At 51.2% G+C, this 22822-nt stretch overlaps 1 protein-coding gene across 7 annotated transcripts in view; it reads left to right on the forward strand.

Moving 5' to 3' along the window:
• The window catches only part of ARID3B (AT-rich interaction domain 3B), a 57596-nt gene that overhangs the window by 31084 nt on the left and 3690 nt on the right, over positions 1 to 22822 (forward strand). For 4 of the 7 annotated variants that reach the window (XM_040493254.1, XM_040493256.1, XM_040493255.1 and 1 more), the window contains exons 3-8: positions 5256 to 5327; positions 5531 to 5603; positions 18653 to 18836; positions 19923 to 20203; positions 20286 to 20558; positions 21950 to 22051. In XM_040493254.1, coding sequence (XP_040349188.1) covers positions 5256 to 5327; positions 5531 to 5603; positions 18653 to 18836; positions 19923 to 20203; positions 20286 to 20558; positions 21950 to 22051 — 985 coding nt within the window. The remainder of the gene's footprint in view (positions 1 to 5255; positions 5328 to 5530; positions 5604 to 18652; positions 18837 to 19922; positions 20204 to 20285; positions 20559 to 21949; positions 22052 to 22822) is intronic. The other 3 variants (XM_040493258.1, XM_040493259.1, XM_040493260.1) reach the window with 3 other exon arrangements.

Genomic DNA, 22822 nt, shown 5'->3' on the forward strand with positions numbered 1-22822 from the left:
TGTGCTCATTTACACTGTAAATCTCCCCTCAACCCATTCTTCCATGCCGGCTTTATCTCCACCTCTGAGGAGCTCTCCTTTCTTCCACCTCCTGGGCACTTTGTGTTTTGGTACTTTGACTTGCTCTGTTCAATGCTCTGTGTGTCCAGCTTGTTTTTCCAACTCCATGGTAAAACTCCCAGCAGGGAGAATCACTTTTGGGGGAGTAGGGGTATTCTCAGCAGCTTGCACAATGCTCTCCCTGAGGTGGGTTCTCAGGAAATCAGTGTTGAATGAGTTTGTCATAGGGTCTTTGCTGCTCGGGACAGAAAGGGCCCCTAGAGGCCCTCTCATCCAGCCCTGTCCCATGTTGGATTCCACAGCGTGACGTCCCAGACAGATGGCCATCCCAGGACAGGAAGCTGCCCACCTCCTGAGAAGGCCCCTCCGTCACTGGGCAGTTCTGATTGCTAGAGAAGTCCTTCTTCTGTCGACCTGGGTAATTTCTGCGCCGTAACTCTAGTTCTGCCCTCTGGGGCTTTATGGAAAAAAGGAAAAGAAAAACAACAACAACACCTTGCGTCCTCTTCTCCAAGGCAGCCTTTTAGATTTTCAAAGAGTGAATACATTATCCCTCTGTCTTCTGGATCTTCCAGGTTGAAGTGTTGGGGAAGCACTGTTTTAATTGAGGAGCAGTCAGGTTAGACTTTGATTCATTATTGTTTGAAGGCCTTTTATGCGCACGTTCACAGTGCTAGGTGCCATATTCTGCCGCCCTCTCAGAGGCGTAACCTGCTTATCTCTCTTTCTCTTTCTCCTGGTGTCCTGTCCCCTGGGGGAAGATGGGTCCCTTCCTACCCAGGATGTTCTGTTTTGGAGGTAGTGGTGAAAGGTTAGCAGTTCTTATCCCAGTACCCCCAGATAAGTCCCCCGGGCAGGTGATGCCTGAGGGCTAGTTTCCTGTTGGCTGCACTTGCCAGGTGAAACCTAGGAGATGAATCTGGGACTAAAAGGGCCATGACTTGGCAGTGTAGGCATTCTGTGACTAGAGGATTTTCTTCTTCTTCTCCTCCCTCTCTCCTTTCCCGATGTCACACCCGGAACACTCTCTGCTGTTTCTTCCACCCACAAGGCAGGACGGCGTGACAAAGAGAGCCAGACCTGCATGTTGGCACTGCCACTGGGAAGCTCTGAGACCCTGGGCCACTTAAGCAGCTTGCTCTCTTTGAGCCACTGTTTTCCCATCTCTAAAATCACTACCCCTATATCATACAATTCAGTGAGAAAATGCTTGTTAAGCCCCTGGCCCAGTCCTCACTGCACAGAAGATGCCCAAACATTAGCTTCCCTTCCTTCCCCCAGCCTTCTTCCATTCCCATTTTTGAGGGATTTAAAGGCATGACACTGTGCTTCCCTGGGAAAAATAAACTGAATGTGGATATAGCAACCACAGCTAGCCTTGGATGGGTATTTGGGAACAAACTGTCAGTTTCCTGTGAGCTCCTGGTGAGATCAAAGCTTTTAAGAGAGGTCTTAAGTAGGAGAGGCTGGGAAGGTTGTAAATGGCAGTAAGTGACCACTCACTACTGCCTGCAGCCCTCATGGTAACAGAGCCTGTTCCCCTGGCCGGTTGCCTTGCATGCAGCGGCCCTTCAACTGAAATGCTTTTCTCGGGGACCCCCCTAAACTGTGGAGCTAGTTCCTTTTGGATGTGTGTTCCCCACACTCACCTCTGCCACTCCTCACTCTCCTCCCCACCATGCTCAGCATCCAAGATAGAAGTCATCGCTGGGCTTCGAGCAGTCACACCCACAGCCTGGTGAGAGGCCAAGAAACCCACACGTCAGCTTGAAGTAGCTATGTTTTTACAGTAGTTGATCAGAGTGCTGAAGTCTGCGGTCCTCCCCATGAAAGGAGGAGCGAACAGAGGAGTCGTGGGGTTGGAGGTCCCATGGGGGAGCCCATTCCTGCCTTTCAGTAAACGTGCCCATGCTTTCTCTGTACTAGAGGCTGGGGATACCCTGATGGGATGTGCACAGACTCGAGGGGACACACACAGACTGGGGATGTAGGCGGGACACGAGTAACCAGCACATCCGGTGATAGCCCAGAGGAGAAAGGCATCAATTCTGCCTGGTGGGCAGAAGCGAGAGTCTTCGTGGAGGAACAGCATTCAGGCTAGACTGTGAAGGGTGGGCAGAGCCAGGAATTACTCTCACTGCAGCCAGAAAATCTTGTGAAGTAGGGTTTAACTGCCCCAAGACCAAGAGAGTCATGCAAAGAGAGCGGACATTTTCTCATCAGCCCCAACTAAATATTTTAAGTTAAGTAATGACCCATCCCAGCCTCGGACAAAAGAAAACAACTCCACTCCCCTGTGTTTTCTTTTTTTTTTTTTTTTTACATTTATTTATTGAGAGAGAGAGCACGCACGCATGCTTGCACATGAGCAAGCAGAGGAGGGACAGGGAGAGAGAATCCCAAGTGGGCTCCCTGCTGTCAGCGCTGAGCCCAACATGGGACTCGATCCCACAAACCATGAGATCACGACCTAAGCCAAGAGTCGGATGCTTAACCAACTGAGCCACCCAGGTGCCCTTCCTGTGTTTTCTTTAAATCATAACTAAAATTCCTATCTGTGGAATGGGTCAAATGGTAGCATTGCCCAAAGAGTTGAGTGTCCTCTTTCCGTCCCGTTCTGGCAAATTTCCCTGTCTTCTGTGGTCATTGAGCTAGGGGTGTTAGGCTAAAATCCCATAGCTAAGCAGATTTGCAAGTGTTTCATATTTAGCGAGCCACAGCTAGTGCGAGGTCTGATTCTCCCACCACTTGGGTTCTGATGTCTAAGCAGAGCTGGAGAAAGCCAAGGGGTCATGACAAGCCCCAGCCCCCACCCTTCTCCTCTGTTCCTGAGCTGAGCTCTCGCACTTGGGTGTTTATTTTCACACGTAGTCACACAGTGGTTGTACTGATGTGCTTGTTTTTACACTCCTCTCCTGCTGTGGAAAGCCCTGTCTGAATTCTAGGTTGTGGATTCTGTCCTCCTCACCCAGCTGAGTGTTAAATAGTTTCTGAGTGAGCATTCTGAGTGCCTGGAAGTTATTGTAATTAGCAAAAAACTGTGTTTTCATCTCTCTTGGTGACTGATAGAGAAAAAAATCCTCCTGTGCTTCAGATCTCTAGCTGGAGAGAGTTGGGAATTGAGCTGCCACAGTAAACAGCTGACATAACAGAAGCGGCAATGATCCCCCATTAAATGTCTTTCAGCCGATAGGGGCTCCCGGGATAATTGACTTTCCAGCAGGAATTACTGGCTCAAACAAAATCACTGGGCATTAGGGCAACCTACTGCATCTTTTGAAAGGGGGACTGTAACTCTGTCTGGGTTTGCTGACCTGACAGGCATAATTCATCTTGATTATTCATTGTGCTGGTTCCCACCAGATGATACCAGATTTCTGTTGACTGTAATTACAATGTGGGGGTGAATCTTAGCTTTTTTTTTTTTTTTTTTTAAATAGTGTTTCTCCCGCTTGGTTATTGGCTTCCCTGAGCCGAAGAGCTGTAGAGAGATCTCTAACAACGTCTGCCTGGGGAGATGATGAGTGCACAGTCAGATAGCATTTACTGAGCACTTCCTTACACACATCTTTTGTGAGATAAGCAGGGAAACAATTTGGTGTAGCCTGTTTCATTTCAGCTGACAGAGTGAGTGTCACTTCTTCTTGGTTATACTTACCTCACGGTGTACTAAATTGCTGCTATCAGGAAGTGGGTCTACATCTCAGAGCCCTCTTTGAGTAGGGGAGGCAAAGTATGGTCCCAGAATATAACTGAATAAATAATACGTCCTGCTTTCGGGCAAGCTTGATTAGAGGGGAAGATAGAAAAGAAGGGAATTAGACCAGGCTTTTATGTTACTGACAAGGTTTTACAGCGAGATCCCTATGCAGTCCAAAGAATGTCCTCCCAGGAAACCCCTGCTCCCCATCCCCGGATGCCCCTCCCCAACCATTTACACGCCCCAGTGCCTGCGCATGCGCCTGAAGTCCTCGGGGAGAAATGAGAGAGTGACAGGCTTGGTGCATCCAGTCCCATCCACTGGGTCCTCCACTGACCAGTGTAGACTTCTACTGTGACATTTCATATTCCCCACTGGCAGAGGGCCTGTTTGACTCTTCTGTATGGTATGTGTGTATATTCTTTGAAGAGGTGCCTAATTGATTGAAATAGCCAGTTAAGGCCTTTTCGCAGTGATTCTAGTTCATCAGGCATTCGCTGGGGCCTGTTAAGTGCCAGCAATGTGCTCTATGCTGGGGGTACAAAGATGGATGAGAAACTTTTGCTTTCAAGGAGCTTACGATAGGGTGGGGATGATAGATAATTCCAAAGTGTGTTAAATTCTAAGCTCAAAATGTATAGCGATTTCTTCCGGAGTACTTAGTGCAGCCGAGAGTGAAGGGAAGGCTTCCCCCAGAATATGTTGCCTAATCTAAGGAGTAAGAGTTACCCAACTGAATAAAGGCAGGAAGCAGGTTCCAGGAACATAAACAAAGGTGTATTTGCTATTTCCTCCTAATTGGCTGAATGGTGTTGGTTTAACCCAATCAATTAAATTAGGATTAGGTTTTCATTATTTCTCTAATGGAAATGAATTTCATCCTAGGGGCACAGTCTGTATACCTTGGGAATAACGTCAAACTCTGAAGGCTGTCCTATCACTAGGGAGTTCTGGTCACTAGACTTCCAGCTTCCAGTGGTGAGGTTTAGTGGAGAGACCAGAACTTCAGGACCTGCCATCTGTGATCCTTTATCCTCCACTTCGAGTGGTCACGTGGCTTTACAGCGTGCTGTGTAGTATACAAACGTGCCATAAAATCATACAAACACACATGCCGTGTAGAACCTGAAGAAAAGTGGGACAGCTCAGAGTGATGGCTTCGGGAGGATCAGCTAGGGATGAACAGGTTCTCAGAAAGTTGGGCCTTTGTCTCCTCCTCTTCTAGGATTATCAAGGATAAGTAACACCCACCCTCCTCCAACAACTGGACCTGATTCTTCCACCTGACTCCCTCTTACTTTGGAACCATTACTGAAAGCGAAAGAACAAGAAGATGTCCCTGTAAGAGCAGCAGAGGCGGTTACCTGAGGAGTCTTTTACAGTCTGAGCCAAGATAGCACAATTGCTCAGGGTCTTCATCTTTGCCCTAAAAGATTGCCTTGTCCTCCGTCACTCTCCTATGCCCTTCTGAACTCTGTGCTTTGTTCTCCTTTAGAATGGTGGTTTGGCCTGGAGTGATGATGCGGACGGAGGCCGGGGAAGAGAGATCTCTCGAGATTTTGCCAAGGTCTGTAATGTCTCCTTTGTGATAATGAATGGGGCAGCTCTGCAGTGGGTTGTTAAATCTGATCCCCAAGGAATAAGGACGGGAATGGCCCGTGAGTCACATTTGTAGTCATACAGATAGATGGTTGTGTATCTCTGGTGGAAATCTTCCTGCATTGGACGGAATTTTTCATTGTGTTTTTTTCTGGGGGACCGGGATTGCAGCTGTATGAACTGGACGGTGATCCGGAAAGGAAAGAGTTCCTGGATGACCTCTTCGTCTTTATGCAGAAGAGGGGTGAGTGTGCAGTCTCCTCAGTGTTTCAACTCAGTGAATATTAATTGAGTGCTTACTGTGTGTAAGTCACTGTTAGCCATTCTCCCTGCAGAGTGCTGGCATCTTAGCCCAGGAGAACAAGAGGCACTTAACTGCTGAGTGGTTCTGACCCTAGCAGAGTAGTCGACAACCAGATCGAAGAGGACAGAGAGGGCCTTGGCAGAAAATAAATGGAATGATCCATCTAAATTTGGTCCTGCCTTATTTTTGTTGCTCTCTTCTGATTAACCGGCCTCTCTGGTGTTATTTTAAATTCAAATGTACTTTTTTCTTAGCCTTATAGCAACTTTGGGCATCACTTAAACTAGTATGTCAGGTTTCCTCTTGGTGTACCTAGTCCTACAGACACTGAGAAAGGCCAGTAAAAGACTAGAGGTCCCTCGGGATTTGTTGAGAGGGTCTGAAATGATCTGTGAAAAGGAAAGGCTAACTCGTTTTTTCTTACCCATTGGCTCTGGTTTTTGCACCCCGTGGCTTGGTTTGGGGCGCGCTCTGCATGGGCACCTACTTTATAACGCGCCTTCTCACTTCTCTGTCCTTCTCTCCTTCTCACTCCCACTCCCCACCCCAGCCATCTCCACGTTGGACCCTGGTGGGACTGAGTCTTGAGCCCAATGACTCAACTTCCTGGCTTTATGTCCTGTCATAGCAATGAGTTCACCAGCCAGGTTAGCCCGCAGGAAGCATGGCCAGAAAGCCAGCCTGTCTAGAAGGTCCTCAGCAACCTGTGTAGTTCCACCTTCATCACCCTCAGGACAGAGCCACACAGCACAGCTGTTCCCACCAGCCTCCTGCCTGGGACCCTGCCTATGTCTGGTTGTGTATCTCTTGGTTTCTGTGTCTGCTCCTTTATTGAGACCCAGGAATGAAATCTTCCTCTTTATCTTAGGCTGAGCTATAATGGCAGCCCCCAGCAGGTACTGTTCTGCGTTAACTCCTTTCTCTCCCTCTTCTCCCCCGACCCCCCAGCACACCCTTCCCCCTCTCTCCTCCTTCCTCTTCCTTTACCTTGTAAAGCCCCACTGCTGTCTTAGTAGCGTGCATATTACTGCTGGTTTGCTTACAGAGGTAGTAGGAAGTTTGGTGTCTCCGTGTCCTCCCACCTCCAAGCCTCTCAGAGCCGTCCAGGCAGCCCACAGTTTACTCCTCCAGCTGCTATCTGGAGCTGCATGTGCCAATGCAAAACAAGAATATAATCCCCAAAGATAATGTGACTGGCAGCAGTGAAACTCCCTGGTTGCCCTGAGAGCGAAAAATCCACTTAATACTTTGGTCTCCCTTCCAATTACCTTTTAATTATTTACAAGCTCCACAAGCCCAGCTGGTGCAAACCCAGGAGCTGATCTCGTCTCAGAGGGGCTGCCACAGCAATATAGATTTTAATCAGCAGTGTGGCTCCACTGCTTTCTTTTCTACTTTATTGTCTTCCTTCCCAGAAGGATTTTTAAAGGAAAATGGAAGTTAGATCATCCTCGCCAAGAGTGAATGTCGGAAATTATTTGTTTACTACTCTGTGTCCCCAGTAGACTAGGAGCTCCTTGAGGACAGCCACTTTATCATTTCTTTGTGTCCCCGGTGCTCATACAGGACCAGACAGGGAGGTGCTCAAGATGTGTTTGCCGTGCAAGCAGTCCTAACTCAGGTTTTCCGCACTTAGCTGGCCCCACGCAGGAAGGCTGAACTGCCCCGCTCTGGGTAGCCGCCCTGTAATCTGAAGTCAGCAGTAGAAAGCAGCGTGTGCCGAGAAGCTTGCCATGCTGTGGCAGCTGGGGACTGCCACACTGCCATCTAGGATATTTCTCAGGGACCCCGAAGCAGGAGTGAGTGACTCCCTTTGATTGTGTCAGTTTATGGTTATTCAGGCTGGGCAAATCTTTTTCTTCTTTCTTTCCTTTTTTTTAATGTGTGTATTTTGAGAGAGAGAGAGAGAGAGAGGGAAAGAGACAGAGCATGAGTGCGGAAGGAGCAGGGAGACACAGAATCCGGAGCAGGCTCCAGGCTCCAAGCTGTCGCACAGAGCCCGACGCAGGCTTTCACAGTCTGGGAGATCATGACCTGAGCCGAAGTCGGGCGCTTAACCAACTGAGCCACCCAGGCGCCCCTGGGCAAATCTTTTTCTGTCCTTACCACTTACTTTAGGTATTTCACTGTTTGCTGGCATCACCCGTAGAAAGGAAACAGTGGAGTCCATGTTGCAATTTGTTAGTTACCCAAATACAAAGTTTCTCAGCCTCAGCATATTTACTTTGGAGACTGGACAGTCCTTTGCTATAGGGGCAACCCCCCCCCCCAAGTCATGATAACCAAAAATATTTCTAGATATTGTAAATGTCCCCTGGGGAAGAAAACCACGCCTTCCCCATTGAGAACCATTGCTAGAAGGATGGGAAAGAGAGTGAAGTTCTAAAATTGCCTTCACAGAGAAATGCTTTATGGAAATCATCTTCCCTCCACTCAGGTAGCCCTACCTGAGGGTGGTGGGGGCCTGTGCCAGGCAATATCACAGGCGCCTCTCCTGTGGCCAAGTGCCAGAAGAGTGCGTGCCGGGCCCCTTTTCTGGGCTGGGGTACAGGGGAGGCCTCTGCACCTCCACCGGATTGGAGGTAACAGGTGGAAGACCCACACAGGTGGAGGCAGAAGCGTGGTGGCACCCGTGGGCCAGGCACAGCTGGAAGAATCCTTCATTGTCTGTGGCCTGGCATTGTCTGTGAGTCAACTGGCACCAGATTGTGAAGAGCTGTGGCTGGCCGAGAAGTTAGCACTTTAGTCTGTGGGCATAAAACGTGGGGCGCGTCACCAGAGCTGGGCCTTCAGGAAGCTTGCCGTGCGTGGCAAGCAGGGGTGATGGGGGCAGAGAGGGGAGAATGAGGCACAGAGACATTATGGAGTTTGTTCCCTTTAAACTCACAGTGGTCTCCTCTCTGGAAAACTAGCATCTAAAGCTGTAAACTAGATTGTGTGGCCCAAGAGGGCTCGGAGCAGATCACAGTTTTACTCATGTGACGCTTGCCGTCTTCCCTCTTCACACGGTGGTGAGACCAAGGGCCCTTAGACATTTGTGACTGGTTTCGTCACTCCCAAATCGGAGTGTCTGGGGCACTCAGGAGCCAGGTATCGTTAGCTGGGTCGGAGGAAAAGCCTCAGAGATCCCGGCAGCAGGGCAGCGACTCCTCCTCCAGGGCTAAGGGGAAGGACAAACATAGATTTCACAGGAGCCGCTGAAGACGGCCTGGGTTTGAAAGGCTTGGTGACTCCCACCTGGACCGTGAGTGGGGCCGGGCAGCTTTGACACGGCAGGCCGCACCGCAGGGGAAGCAGACAGGGCTGCAAGGGAGGCAGCGCCCAGCAGGCTGCCCAGCGAGTGCAGCTGCAGGTGATAAACGGCTGTCCAGCGGCAGAGGGGCCAGGCCGTAACTGCTGCTTTGTGCAGCGTCTCCTTCGCTTGTTAACGTGTTCGGGTGAATTGACTGCCACAGATGGGCCTTTCAGCTCCGGGCACCTTGGTTTCTGGGCCGATGGTCCCCTCCCCCACCAGCAGAACAAGCTGCCCCAGAAGGAGCCTGAGAAGAGGCCGAGGCAGCGCCGCCTTGTCGGGCTGTCTCCTGCCTGCCTTGGGAAACAGCCGCTGCGGCCCTGTCGGCAGGCACATGGCAGGGGAAAGAGCTGTAGACGGGGTGCGGGTCCAGGCTCGCGCCCCACCCATCTCCATGATCGGGAGCAAAGCATTCTCCTTCTGGGGGCCACAGATTCCTTATGTGTAAAATGTGAGGGTTCAATTCGAGTTAATCTGGAAGCTTCTTCCAAGTTCTGTGTTTTGTATCATGTCCATGATTGTGTCTTTTGCACTACCAACAACAGGTCACCCTCACTGACCAAAAAGATAGCAATTTTCTGTCGAAACAGTTGTGTAAAAACAATACTGAGGGGGTGCCTGGGTGGCTCAGTTGGTTAAGCGTCCGTCTTTGGCTCAGGTCATGATTTTGCTGTCCATAGTACGAGCCCCGTGTCGGGCTCTGTGCTGGCAGCTCGGAGCCTGGAGCCTGCTTTGGATTCAATGTCTCCCTCTCTCTCTGTCTCTCCCCTGCTCACGCTCTGTCTCTCTCTGTCTCTCAAAAAGAAATAAATGTTAAATTTTTCTTTAAAAGTATTTAAAAAAGAAAACTATACCGAGGACCCCCCAAACACAAGTACTTCTCCCCTTTCCATGCCCAAGCCAAATTGAATTAAACAAGTTGCTTTTGATCTTGACCCCCACCCATGTTTCTCTGGAAAGACGGGTTAGATTTCAGAGTTCTGATGCCCCTTCTTGCTTATTACCTTTTGCTGCGTGCACACACACGCGCATGTCTGTGTAGAAAATACACACGCGTTTCTTTGCAAAAAATAAAGCCAAATCATTGTAAGTAAAATTCTCTGGCTAATTGAACTGACTATGGATGGTTTCTGAGATCTCATTCCGTGTTAGATTTTCCAGGGGGAAGTCTAGGTAGGCTGGAGGGGGACTAATTTGGAAGTCTGATAAGCAAGGGCTTATAAACAGTTCCATTCTCTGACAGTGAGGAAGAAAAGCTTGTTCCCTAGGTAGTGAAACAGAAAGAAATATGTCATCAAAGAGGAGAAAGAGGATGATTTTGCTGTTATTTTTATTATCCCATGTGTTTTATAGACCCCTTTCAACCCATTTTCTGATCTGCCGCTCCGCACAGCTCTAGCTCTGAGGGGGTAGCGAGAGCAAAGGTTACCAGGTTAAGTGACTTGCCTAAGGTCACAGAGCCGACTTAGCACTTGTCCCCCAACTCCAGGCCAGTGCTCTTTCCCTCTCCTGCAGCGCCTTTGAGAAACAGCCCCTGTGCCAGCAGCTCCGTCGCTTCCTGTTCAGGCAGTGGGCAGGCTTTGTCTTGCCTTCAGCCTTCTGAGCCCCACAGAGAATGCTGGTCTGCCTCCGCGGGCCAGTGTGTGGCAGGGTCTGACAGCATCTAGCTGATTAACACGGGGGTAGGACTGTTCGCGTGAGAAAGGTCTTCATCTCAGGGTAAGGCCCGCCTCTCAGGGAAGGGCAGATGTGACGATTCACAGTAGCACAGAGGCTGCCATCTGTCAAGGCAGGATGGGGGGGTGGGGGGCACGGGAGAGGGAAGCTCTAACGCATCTTATACGCACCCAGAGCACCCCCGAACAAGGCTCTGCTCTCCCTGCCCTAGCCAGGCATACCAGGTAAATGAGCTGCTTAGTCACATAGAGGACGAGCTTTGTCAAGCCCTCACCCGGAGAACTGCCCTCCTCCCCCCACTAGTTCTGTTCAAGGCTGCAAACTGACCTTGGTTTTCCCAGATGGATTGTTGAATCTGTTTTTGATGTGTATATACAAAGAATTTACTGTGGGAAAAGGGCTTGGTCTGCCTCAAAGTGCGATTTGAGTGTTTTTCCTTCTGTTGTGTGCTTATCTATCCATCTCAGGCAAGGAAATGTTCATGACATATATCGCTCTGCCTTTTGGTGGAAGCAGTTTCTCATATATTCTTTGTAACTTGCAGTAAATGGTCTATGCCATGGACACTCTTCCTGATAGACTAAAATACGTGTCTCTGTCAGATGAAATAGGCTTTGGGGCTTCGTTTTCTAACTTTAGCACCAAATGAAAGTCTAAAATGCAAATATTTGTCTCATGATTGGCCTTTGTTTGAAGCCAAATCTTTTTCTCTCCCCAGGTGTTCCAACTATTAATATACTGGGGTTTTTCCCCCTTCTTTTCCATTTAAAATAGTCATTTTATATCCTATATCTACTCAGTTATCCCTAATAATAGGAAGGGATCCTGGTTTTTGGAAGGCATGATTAATTTGAAGAGCCCAATTTTGTCATTCAATTCAGCCTCTTCCCCTCCAGATCTTTTACTTATACTTTAGCACTTGGTAAAACTGAGTTGATAGTTTGCCCTTCTTTGTTCCAAGTGAGCTAATATTTAGTACCTCATTCAAGGATTGGTGTAGGAATAGTCTAAAGCAAGGATTTGGTCCACTTACATGGTGAGAAGATCTACTGAGTATTCAGAAGCCAGTGGCATGGTTTGGCAATAGAAGACAGTCATGAACTGCCTAGGCCAAAAGGTCCTTGAGTTCTTGTACCTTTCCCCAGCCAACTTTCCACCCCCTCTCCTGGAGACACCAGCTAGGTCTGTTGGTCAGCAGCAGTCAGAGAAAGCAGAGAAGACATGATGATCCACCTCCTTCTAACTCCTTGACCAACTTCTCTGAACATAGTTTGTTTGGGTTTTTTTTTTTTTTTTTTTACGTTTATTTATTTTTGAGGCAGAGAGAGACAGAGCATGAAGGGGGGGGATAGTCAGAGAGAGAGGGAGACACAGAATCCGAAACAGGCTCCAGGCTCTGAGCCGTCAGCACAGAGCCCGATGTGGGGCTTGAACTCACGGACTGTGAGATCATGACCTGAGCCGAAGTCGGACGCCCAACCGACTGAGCCACCCAGGCGCCCCTGAACATAGTTTTTAACGAAGGAGACAGCACGGCCCTGACCTTACAAGCCATAGTAGAACACAGCATTGCACATTGAACTTCACCTAAAGCAATTAGTCTGAGCTAGAGTATCAAAAAGGGTGAGGAGTTTGGGGCACCTGGGTGGCTCAGTCGGTTAAGCATCCTGAGTCTTGATTTTGGCCCCAGGTCATGATCTCACGGCTTGCGAGTTCGAGCCCTGAGTCAGGCTCTGCACTGATATAGCTTGTGGAGCCTGCTTGGGATTCTCTCTCCCTCTCTCCCTCCCTCTCTCTCTCTCTTTCTCTCTCTTTCTCTGTCTCTCTCTTTCTCTCTCTTTCTCTCTCTCTCTCTCTTTCTCCCTGTCCCTGCCCCCTTGGCCCTCCCCTGCTCCCACATGCATACTCTCTCTTAAAATAAATAACCTTTTTTTTTTTTTTTTTTTTTTTTTTTTTTTAAGTTGAGGAGTTTAACATTTAACCTCTCAGATTATGGTCCCTCCAGTACTCCCGTGCATTGCTTCTGGCAATATAAATGGGCATAACCACTCTGGAAATTTATTTGGTAGTGTTTACTGTAGCTGAGCATATGCCAAACCCTGTCATTCAGTAATTCAGTAATTCCACTCGTAGGTGTATTCCCAAAGAAATGAATGCTGTGTTCACTGAAAGACGTCTCAAGAATATTCAGAGCAGTACCATTTGTTAGAGCCAAACACTGGAAAGAACCCCAATGTCCATCAGCAGTAGAATGGACAGATAAATGGTGCTGTAGTCACATAGTGGAATAGTGCGCAGCAATAAAAAGGAACGAACTGCTGTACGCACTGGAGGTATCTCATAGGCCTAATGTTGAGCAAAAGAAGCCAGACACACAAGGGTAGATATTACGTGATTACACGTATGTGAAGTTCAAGCCTATCACCTGTGGTGGTGACACACGTCAGGGTGATGGCTACCTCCTGGGAGAGAAGAGGTGGGGAATGCGTATTGATTGGGAAGGGGCATGAGAATTTTCTGGGGTGCTGGAAATGTTCTGTATTTAGATCTGAGAAGTGGTTACAGGGCTGTACACGGAAGCAGAAATCCAGTGAGCTGTGTAGTAAGATGAGTGCACTGTGGTGTGTATCTGCTGGGCCCACTCGGTGGGAAACCAGAAGTAGAGCTTAAAGATACCTGTCAGTCCAGTACTGGGACGCTTGAGCATCTTGCCTCTGCTCTGTTTTGTGGGACAGTCAGCCACACGCTGCACCGAACGCTGCCAGACACGGCTGCCCTGTCTCCTGGCGTGAGGTATTTTCTACATAAACAAGTTAGGAGAAAAATCACCCGTCGTTTCTTTGCCTGTTCCTGGGCGGCAGGACCAGAGAAGGAATGAATATGCAGAGGAATGGGCAGGAAGCCTGTCTGTCTGCCCATGCACACTCCCCGCTTAACACGGGCCTTAATTCTTTTAGGCTCTCCAGTCGACCTCCCGGCTCTCTTGACAGGCAGTGGAAATGATTAATGATCATTTTCAAAGCCAGGAAAAAACAGCGAGGGTCCTTGGCAGGGCCACGTCCTGGGTCCTGGGCCCTCACCCCTGATCAGCGGGCGGGAAGTCAGCCATGTGACTGTCTGGGGTCCCCGCCCCTGACTGCGTCTCGTCTTCGTTGGAACAGGCCCATTTTCTGTGGTGGGGTGGATGTGCCACCTCCCATCTTTGTCTCCAGCGCCCAAGGAGGCCATCTCCTCCCTCTGCCCTCACCCCTACCCCTTCCCCCTATCTCCGCAGTCTTGAGTGGCAGGAAGGAGAGCGAAGTACCAGGGAGCAGCTTTTCTTTGGCTCCATGTGTCTGGAAGTTCCCAATGACAGCTTTGGCCTTGCTAGTGCCGTGCCCCAGCGGCATTCCCACCACCCAAGGGTTAAAGCCCCGGGAGCCCCACAGCCTCTCTGGGTCCCTGGCCCTCATAAAAGCCTTTTCTGCGTAGTCCCTTGGGCTGCCTCAGGCTCCCTGGCTGAAATCTGATAAGGGCCCTCTTTGTTGGAACTGTCAGTCTCCTTTATTGAGGAGGGAACTGGAGACCAGCGGCATTTCTTGGGGTACAGATAAGGCCCTGGATTCCTGTCAGAGGGAGCATGATTAATTACCCTCAATCCTAGCTCCTGCTTTGATAGCAGTGACTGACAGTACACAGGCTTCCCCATCAGGTGCTCACGCCCCCTCTGGGAGGCCCGATGGGGGTGGAGATTCAGCCTCCTGCAGGGCCAACGCTAGTGACCCACGAAGCGCTCTTGCAAAGGCCGTTTGCCTCCTTCCTGGTTCTCTGCAGGTTGTTTTTGCTCTTATTGTGGACAGAGATCTGTTACCTTCCAGGTGAAGAGCCTCCTTAGAGGAAGATATAATCCAGCCCAGAGAGCAAGCCAGAGACACCCCTCTTCCCTGCAAGGCTGGGGGAAGAGCGTATGGCCGTGGTCCTTAGCCACACAGGGGCCCTCCATAGGACAAGTTCCTAAACCATCCACCTAAAGTCACTTGGCAACATTATTCCATAATTCAGGCAAGCTCCTAAAACCAACTCACCCTCCCTTCGGCAATAATCACAACTATCCATTTTTGTTTTCAGTTTTTATTCATAGACTCATAGGACTGAAAGGCATCTAGCCCAAATTCCTCATTTCACAGATGGAGACACTGAGACCCGAGTATGTCAGTCCCTCATCCCCACTCCCCAGTATGATATATTGGTCCTCTTTCTTGTTCAGAAGGTAAACTCCACTACAAGGCCTTCCCCCATCTCTCTTCATAGCTGAGTCTCCTTGAGGCAAGGGAGATGGCTGCCGGGTCCGTTAAGCACAGGGCAGCCTGCAGAGACAGACCAGTCTGAGGGTCCTGTTTCTGTCGTTTGTCTTGAAGCCAGCGCAGGTTTTGTGTATGGATTGTCTGGACAGTGTGAGAAAACCGTACCGTCCTCTACAGCTAGCACTCAGAATAGTCTCAGCTTTGTTTCTGACAGCATCGGGGTGCCTCCTACCCTGGGAACTATTTTCAGCAGTTTCACCGAGGGCCAGACTCTGGGAAGATAGCACCCTGCCCCCTTACCCACTCGTCTCTGCACCAGGGTGCCAGCTGTATCCCAGACCTGTGCTTTCTCCCCAGGGGTGCTGGGACGAGGTCACTTTTTGGTTAGATTTACGGCCTATGACTTCACATGCCACTGTGCCCCTTTCTTGTCGCCTCAGCTCCTATACCTACCTCTGTTTCCCCTGCCCTGAGCAGTTCTCAGCCTCATGCAGTCACATTCTGTGTGACTATCAGAACTCTAACTTTTCATGAAATTTCTACATCTGTAATGTTGTTGTCTCTCAAAGAAGCCATGTCAAATGGCTAGACAGTCCAGTGATGACTAGGGAATAGCCTCCAGAGGCCGTGTGAGCTACACCTGAGAACCTTTCATGGTTCATAGCTACACCTCATCTTCAAACAAAATCAGTATAAACAGCTTGGTCACTTTCCATTCTCCTGGCTTGCCTCCATAAATGACCGTGTCCAAAAGTGCAATACACTGTTTACGTTTGAAGATTTACCAGCATCGGAGATTGTAATGAGAATCGTGTAAATTATGAAGGCCATTTGCAAATGGATTTCGAAAACCAGATACGTAGCTCCCATCTGTGACGGTTGGAGGACAGCACTCCCATCAGCTGGGCAAGCCCTGCCTCGTGGTTGGTTACACACTCAGCCGCACCCGTCTGTGTATGGCCCAGACCTGGCTGCCCTCCACTCTTTAACACATGCTGCCCCTTCTCTTTGACCCCACTGAGCGTGTTCATGGTCTCTTTACCTTCTCAAAACCCCGCCCCCCCCCCCCCCCCCCCGCCAACTCTCCATCCATCCTTCTGCTGCCTGTCCACTTTTCGTGGGACCTGGACGCAAAGACCTTAACAACCTTGGGCTTCCATTCCCCCAGTTTGTTTACTAAGGGTCGTGACCCTAATGAGCCCGCTGGGACCTGAGAGGAGACAGTGACTTCTGTTCAGGGTTGTCGGCCTCAGACACCTGACTTGGTGCTGGTGACGGGTCTGGCGGGCGCACTGCAAGCATTACGGAAATGCATCTGAGATTCCAAGTTGGGTAACCCAGAGCTAGTAGCTATGACTCTGAGGAGCATTTTTTTTTTCCAACCTGCACAGTAGTTTAACTTATTACACACTATAATATTTAAGAGATGGTGAAGGAGAAACAGTCTCTGCCTTCACAGAGCTGACAGTCGTCCTGGGCTACCCAGTGAACATACGTAAAATGATCAGAGACTAAGTATCGCTGAACTTGTAGGCGTCATAACAGGAATTCGGAGAGAGAAGAAATCCCTATGAACTAGGATAGCTAGATTCTTCCTGAAGGCCACTATGGAGAGGACTTGAGCAGAGGCAGGTCATGTTAGGCTTGATGAGGGAGAGCACCAAACAAACCATGGAGGAGAAATGGGCCTGGTTTGGGGAGTGTCATGAGGGGACCCAGCTAATGAGTGAGAGTGAGTTGTTGGGATGCTTGGAATACTTTGTAGGTAACCTTTTAAGGGGTGTTGGGGCCCCAGGTGATGAGACTGGGCTTGTGGGGCGGAATGGGCAGGCATAAGAGTCTGTAGGTGTTGAACAAGGATGCCAGGGCCGTGGTGGCAGCCGTGCTCAGGGTGAGCACATGGGTAAAGAGGCCGCCGTGGGCTGGGAAGGCAGATACGTTTGAGAAGTGCCTCTAAGGAAGGATCAGTGGAGCCTCCTAACAACCTCAAGGGGGGTGATAGGGGAGAGAAGAGGAGCCGGTGCTGCCCAAGACCTCAGAGGATGATGGTAGTGCTGGAAGGAAAAGGAAGTGATGGGAGAGGACGGGCTGGCTTGGGGATAAGGGTAAGCTCAGTGTGAACATTCTGACTTGGAAGGGAACGGGTCACTGTGAAGATGTCCAGGAAGCTTCTGCAAATGCGAGGGGGCCTTGGGAGTGGTCCTTCCAGAGTCTGGGCGATGCCATGAGGGTGTGAACTCGCCTGGCCATGAGTGTGCTTCGGCAGACAGGCCTCCCGAAGGACGTGGACCTTAGCCCTGTCCTTCCAGGAGACCAGTTCTGCCATACCAGGCTCTCGTGTTTACGTCCGGAATCAGGTTCACTGTCCAGAACACAGGGAGAAAAAGTGAACCAACACAAACTATGTGTCTTGGCAGTGTCCCCACAGTCCTCTGCATATTTTACCTGTGAATCTTTGGATCTAACACTATGACCCCTTTGTTTTGACCCTCTAAGGACCAGCTGATCAAGACAAAAGTTCTTCCAGACCTCCTGCCCCCTCCCCACACTTAGAAAAGAGGCCTGGTGCTGCCATCCAGCTCCACATACATGTTCATGCTCAGGCTGTTTGCTCTTCGTGCCTCTGGCTTGCATTATCCTGTAAAAGAGTTGATGAGGCCAGTGTTTCAGGGCTAGGAAGAAAATGGCATTCCTTGAGGGGAAAGAAGCAGGAAGAGCTGAAATAAACAGCAGTTCTCGAAAATCAAGCTGGCTCACCGTCCACCAGGCAGGCAGTGAGACCTCAGCAAGACTGGGGCAGTGGGAGGGGGCCAAGGCAGAGGAGAGCAGCCTGTGTACAGTAAAAGGAGTTTGCCATCAAAAGGCAACAAGTCTCATACCCTGCCCTGGACGGTGACCCTTCCCTGCGGAATTCTCCCCTCTGACCTCCAGATCATTAATCCTGAGGCTGCCAAATGACAGTCATCCATCACGCCTCCTGACGAGCATCCCAGCCGCCTGTGAAAGGACCCCAGCCCCGCCCTCCCTGCCGTCCCCTGGTGCTCATTAGTGGGCCTTCCTGCCTGGTGCCAGGTTTCCTAATCAAGTCCCTGGCTCCTCTCACTTCCCTTCGGGGCCAGTGGCGGAAGCTGCTCTGACCCTCCCTCTTGCAGAGGCCAGGGAGGGGGTGGAGTGATTAGTGGGGAGAGAACCATTGAGTGGCTTTTTATCCCCCTGGAGACTTGTGTGTCCAGCGGCTCCTTTGACTTGGTGGGGACACAGGAGAGAAAACATTTCTCCATCCTGCCGCAGGAAAGGGGGAAGCAGGCAGTATGCAAATGAAAACACTGTTATAAAGTGCATGTAGAGCTACAAAAGAGACACCCAGGGAGCTGTGCAGGTGGGTGGTGGGACAGCCGAGTGGCTTCTGAAGGCTCGAGAGGAATGTGAGTGGCCACATCATTAGGAAAAAATCTGGACTCATCTTGGTAGCCAAAAAAATAAAAATAAAGGGAGAACATACCCAGAAAGACTAATGTCTCAAGCAGGACCACAAAGCCTGTGAGATGGACCTGTCTGCTCATCCCAAGGAGAACTGGCAGCTAGTCTGTCTGATAGCTTCCAGCTTTGGGAGTTGGAGTCAGATTAAAGCAGATTCGTGAACATATTTCTAACTCAGCAAAAGGTGGGCACATGGATATGTCTTCTTTCTCTGCTTGATAACACAACTCTCTGTTTCTCTATTTGGACAATCACAGGGACTCCCATCAACCGAATCCCCATCATGGCCAAGCAGATCCTGGACCTATATATGCTGTATAAGCTGGTGACGGAGAAGGGGGGCCTGGTGGAGATCATCAACAAAAAAATCTGGCGGGAGATCACCAAAGGCCTGAACCTGCCCACATCGATCACCAGCGCCGCCTTTACCCTGAGGACCCAGTGAGTGGCCAGGGCCCTAGGGAAAGGAAGCTGAGGCTGGAGAACAGGGATGTTTTAACCTAGAGGAGAGGAAGGAAGGAAGGAAATTCCACTGTACAGTGAGCAAGATGAGAGGAATTCCCAACGCAGCCAGGAGCTTTCTGAGAGGAGTCCCTCTCTAGACCTAAGTAAGGATGAGAGCCACCATTTCCCAAGAATGTTCCTAGGCTACTTTGCCATTCTCTTTCTTTCGGGCCTCACCATTAACTCCGTGAAGTAGGTGTTATGCCATTTTTCAGAAAACAAAAACTGAGTCTCAGAGATCACAGTTGAGCTGAGATTCACCCCTGGGCTTCTGGCCCTGCATCCACTCCTTCCAGGACATCGTCTCCCCCACACACCCCCACCCTAAGCCTTAGCCCTTCCTGCCTGACATTCTGCGCGCCCGGCCACAGAGGACCGGGATGTGGGACCCGTTTTTGCAACCATGTGAACTGATTCCGAGGGTAACAGGAGCAGGGGAACCAAGAGTAGCCTGAGGGGCATCGATTCTTTGGAGCATGCTGGATGTTGCTCTCTAAAGAATATGGAATGAGCATCTGTGAGTCAGTACGTCATAGCCTTGTTGAGAAGTGGGAGGGCTTTATCTTTGGAACTCTTCCAGCAGGAGTCGGGGACAGCACTGTAACCAGTACAGCGGTCATTCTCTTGAGGCTCTTGGGACATCTGATGCAAGGACGGACAGCACTTCTGGGTCCACGCACAGTGGGACAAATCACTCCTATCCGAGCAGCATGACTCAGAATGGTTAGGACGTCCCAGGAGCCAGGAAGACATTGCAAAACCTTTCTCCCAGGGTACTAACACAGCACCAAAACACACATGAACATGAGTGGAGATGTGCTTTATTTCCCTGAAAGAATGGTGCCTCTGAGTGGAGCAGAGATCAGGACAGGGTTGAGTAGCAGCTGGCGGGCCCTGGACCTTTCTCTTCTGCCAAGTGACCCTGTGTCCTAGAGGCCTGCCCCACAGAGACCCAGAAACTTACACTGGGCGGCGTCTGGAGCCGTTTTGGATTATTCTCCTTGCTTGCTTCCTCTCCTCCAGGTACATGAAGTATCTCTATGCCTACGAGTGTGAGAAAAAAGCCTTGAGCTCCCCGGCCGAGCTCCAGGCAGCCATCGATGGCAACCGGCGGGAGGGCCGGCGGCCCAGCTACAGCTCCTCCCTCTTTGGCTACTCGCCTGCTGCTGCCACTGCTGCCACTGCCGGGGCCCCCGCCCTGCTCTCCCCACCCAAGATCCGCTTCCCCATCCTCGGGCTGGGCTCCAGCAGTGGCGCCAATGCCAGCAGCCCTCGGATATCCCCAGCAACCACTCTCAGGAAAGGTCTGCAGGGGCCAGGGAGGGGGGGAGGAGGGGGGCAGGGAGGGAGTGGGAGAGCCGGTCGTCAGGTACGAGGTCTGTGCAGCTCTGGTGCCTTTGCCAGGTGATGGAGTCCCAGTGACGACGGTGCCTGTGCCAAACCGCCTGGCTGTGCCCGTGACCTTGGCAGGCCAGCAGGCCGGGCCCCGGACGGCCGCGCTGGAGCAGCTGCGGGAGCGGCTGGAGTCAGGGGAGCCCCCGGAGAAGAAGGCCTCCCGGCTGTCGGAGGAGGAGCAGCGCCTGGTGCAGCAGGCCTTCCAGCGCAGCCTGTTGAGCATGGCGCGCCAGCTGCCCATGAAGATCAGGATCAACGGCAGGGGTGAGCGCCTCCTCCGACTCCACTCTCCACTCCCTGCCCTCCTGCTGAGGGCCCTCCTCCCGGCTCCACTCGGGCCCACCACGCCCCAGGACTGGGGTGGGGGCCCCTCCAGGTTCTGCCCTCCGGGTACCCGGAAGGGTGTCAAGGCCAGAGAGCCACACGGGGCTTTACCTTCACCAAGCTGACTAAAAACTGCCGCAGGCAGTGCCCTGTTCTTTGTCAGAAAAGAAAAGCATTTGTTCAAGGGGGAGGAGCCAGAGACCTTCGGGCACAGCTGCTGTGTTTCTCTTCCTCACCAGCCTTTTGATCTGTCTAAATTAAAGGGCTCAGCCTTCACCCTGGTACCTCCCCGGATGTAGATCTGGGCGGAAGATGGCATCTCCATTCTGAGCCTCCAGGAGCCTCCGGGAGGGGCCAGGCTGCCTGTGACCCTTACAGAGCAAAGAGGAAATACCAGTTTGGCAGCATAATTGACATCTTTCCCTTCCCTTCCTCATTTTTCAGGTGCCCTACCTTCTGGACTCCTGAATCACACACTCCATGCCCCTTGTTCCTTTCTCCTCTCCCCCCACCCCCCACATTTTCTTGGCCATTCTTGCCCCGATTCTGTCTCAGAACAAACTTCAGCCAGCATGTGGTGGGAAGTCAGGTGTGAAGGGAGCTGTGTGCATTCGAGGGCAGCACTCCCTGCCCCACTGTCCCCAGGTGAGGAGCAGGACGCTGGGGGCGACAGCCCAGACGGCAGGGCTCTGCTCTGTTACCTGCACAAGCCAGACACTAATAGCAAAGCAGCTCACCCGGAAGAAGTACTTGGTTGCGTGATGAAAGGGCAGAGTGTAGGGTGAACCAGGCAGAGCCAGAGCCTACAGTTCTCTACAGACCCCAGGTGGTCAGGTGGAGATGGGTGCCAGGTGCCGGGCCACATGCTGTGCAGGTAGACCCTCTACCTGAGGACCACCCAGCCCGGTTAAGGGCAAGAAGAGGTTAAGGGCAAGTCCTCAGAGGCAGGGACTGGGGCTTGCTGGTCTCTGGTTCCCCAGCCTGATGGATAGTGGATGCTTAGTTAGCATTTGCTGAAACACTGAAAGTAGCAGTGCACAGCTGTGAGCCAAGGTCAGTCTTTGCAGCCTGTGATCCCTTTCGTGGATCACAGAGGGAATGGGGGAAGTGAGTGGCTAAGCAGGGAACAGAGAAAGCCAGCGATAGGACCTTGGCAAGCCTGGGTTCTCCTGCTGCCTGACCTTAACGCTCAGGGGAAGGTTATCCAGATACTTTCTAGAACAGTGGGAGGCCTCACCTGCTCTGGTCAGTCCGGGAGAGTGGGAGAGCCTCAGAGAGGACACTGCAGTGTTGGAAGTCCTAATCAGGCCCGCTGTCTCCCTTGTCCCTAGCAGAAGACAGAACAGAGGCCTCGGCCGCAGCGCTGAACCTGGCCACAGGCAGCATCGGGAGCATCAACATGTCCGTGGACATCGATGGCACCACCTACGCAGGTGAGGCTCTGGGAGCCCCGAGGGAGGCCCACAGCCAGGGCCCCTCCTGTCACCCTCCAATCTGAACAGCTTCCCAGGGGTGGCTCTCTTGTATGTAGTCTCGAGGTTCCAAAGGTTAAGTGGTTTTTCCAGACTGGGAGAGGCTGAGGATTGCCAGCAGGATGACGGATTCCCCCCACCTTCAACAGAATGGTGGAGACCCTTCATCTAACCCTTTTGGACCAACGGTTGAGTCGCTAATTGCACCCATCACTTAAGCACGAAGCATCATAATCCCGTCCGTGCCCATGCCTTAAGCATCGCGTTAGCCATCATGGACCTGTGGCGCACAGGGCTCCTTGGAATGGTTCAGCTCCACTCTCCCTAGACATTGCCTGTCATTCCCTTTCTTTAAAATGGACCAAGGAGTGACACGCAGGCAAAGGAATCTGAGTGCAGCAGAAATCCGCCTGTTTTTACGATTCCACCCAGTCCTTTAAAGTTATTGCTCTCAGTCTACTTGGGCAGTAGTTTGTTGGCTGGTTGGGTTAGCATCTCTACCAAGTCTTTTCAATTGCTGGAAACCAGTCTTTTCCCCGCTCCCATTTCTTTGGTTTAGGGGTGAGTTTGGGAACAAGCCCCACCAAGTCTTACTAGTAAGCACGGCTTGCTGCGTGGGGGCCAGAGAGCCCGAGGGGTCCAGAGGAGGGGCTTTAAAGGTACACCTTCCATCAAACTGGTGCTCCTGTTCTGGCGGCGCCACCCTGCGGGCCTCACGCTCTGGCTCTGCCG

This window comes from Herpailurus yagouaroundi, unplaced genomic scaffold (genome assembly GCF_014898765.1).
Source record: "Herpailurus yagouaroundi ecotype Mexico unplaced genomic scaffold, PumYag 184, whole genome shotgun sequence".
Classification (NCBI taxonomy): Eukaryota; Metazoa; Chordata; class Mammalia; order Carnivora; family Felidae; genus Herpailurus; species Herpailurus yagouaroundi.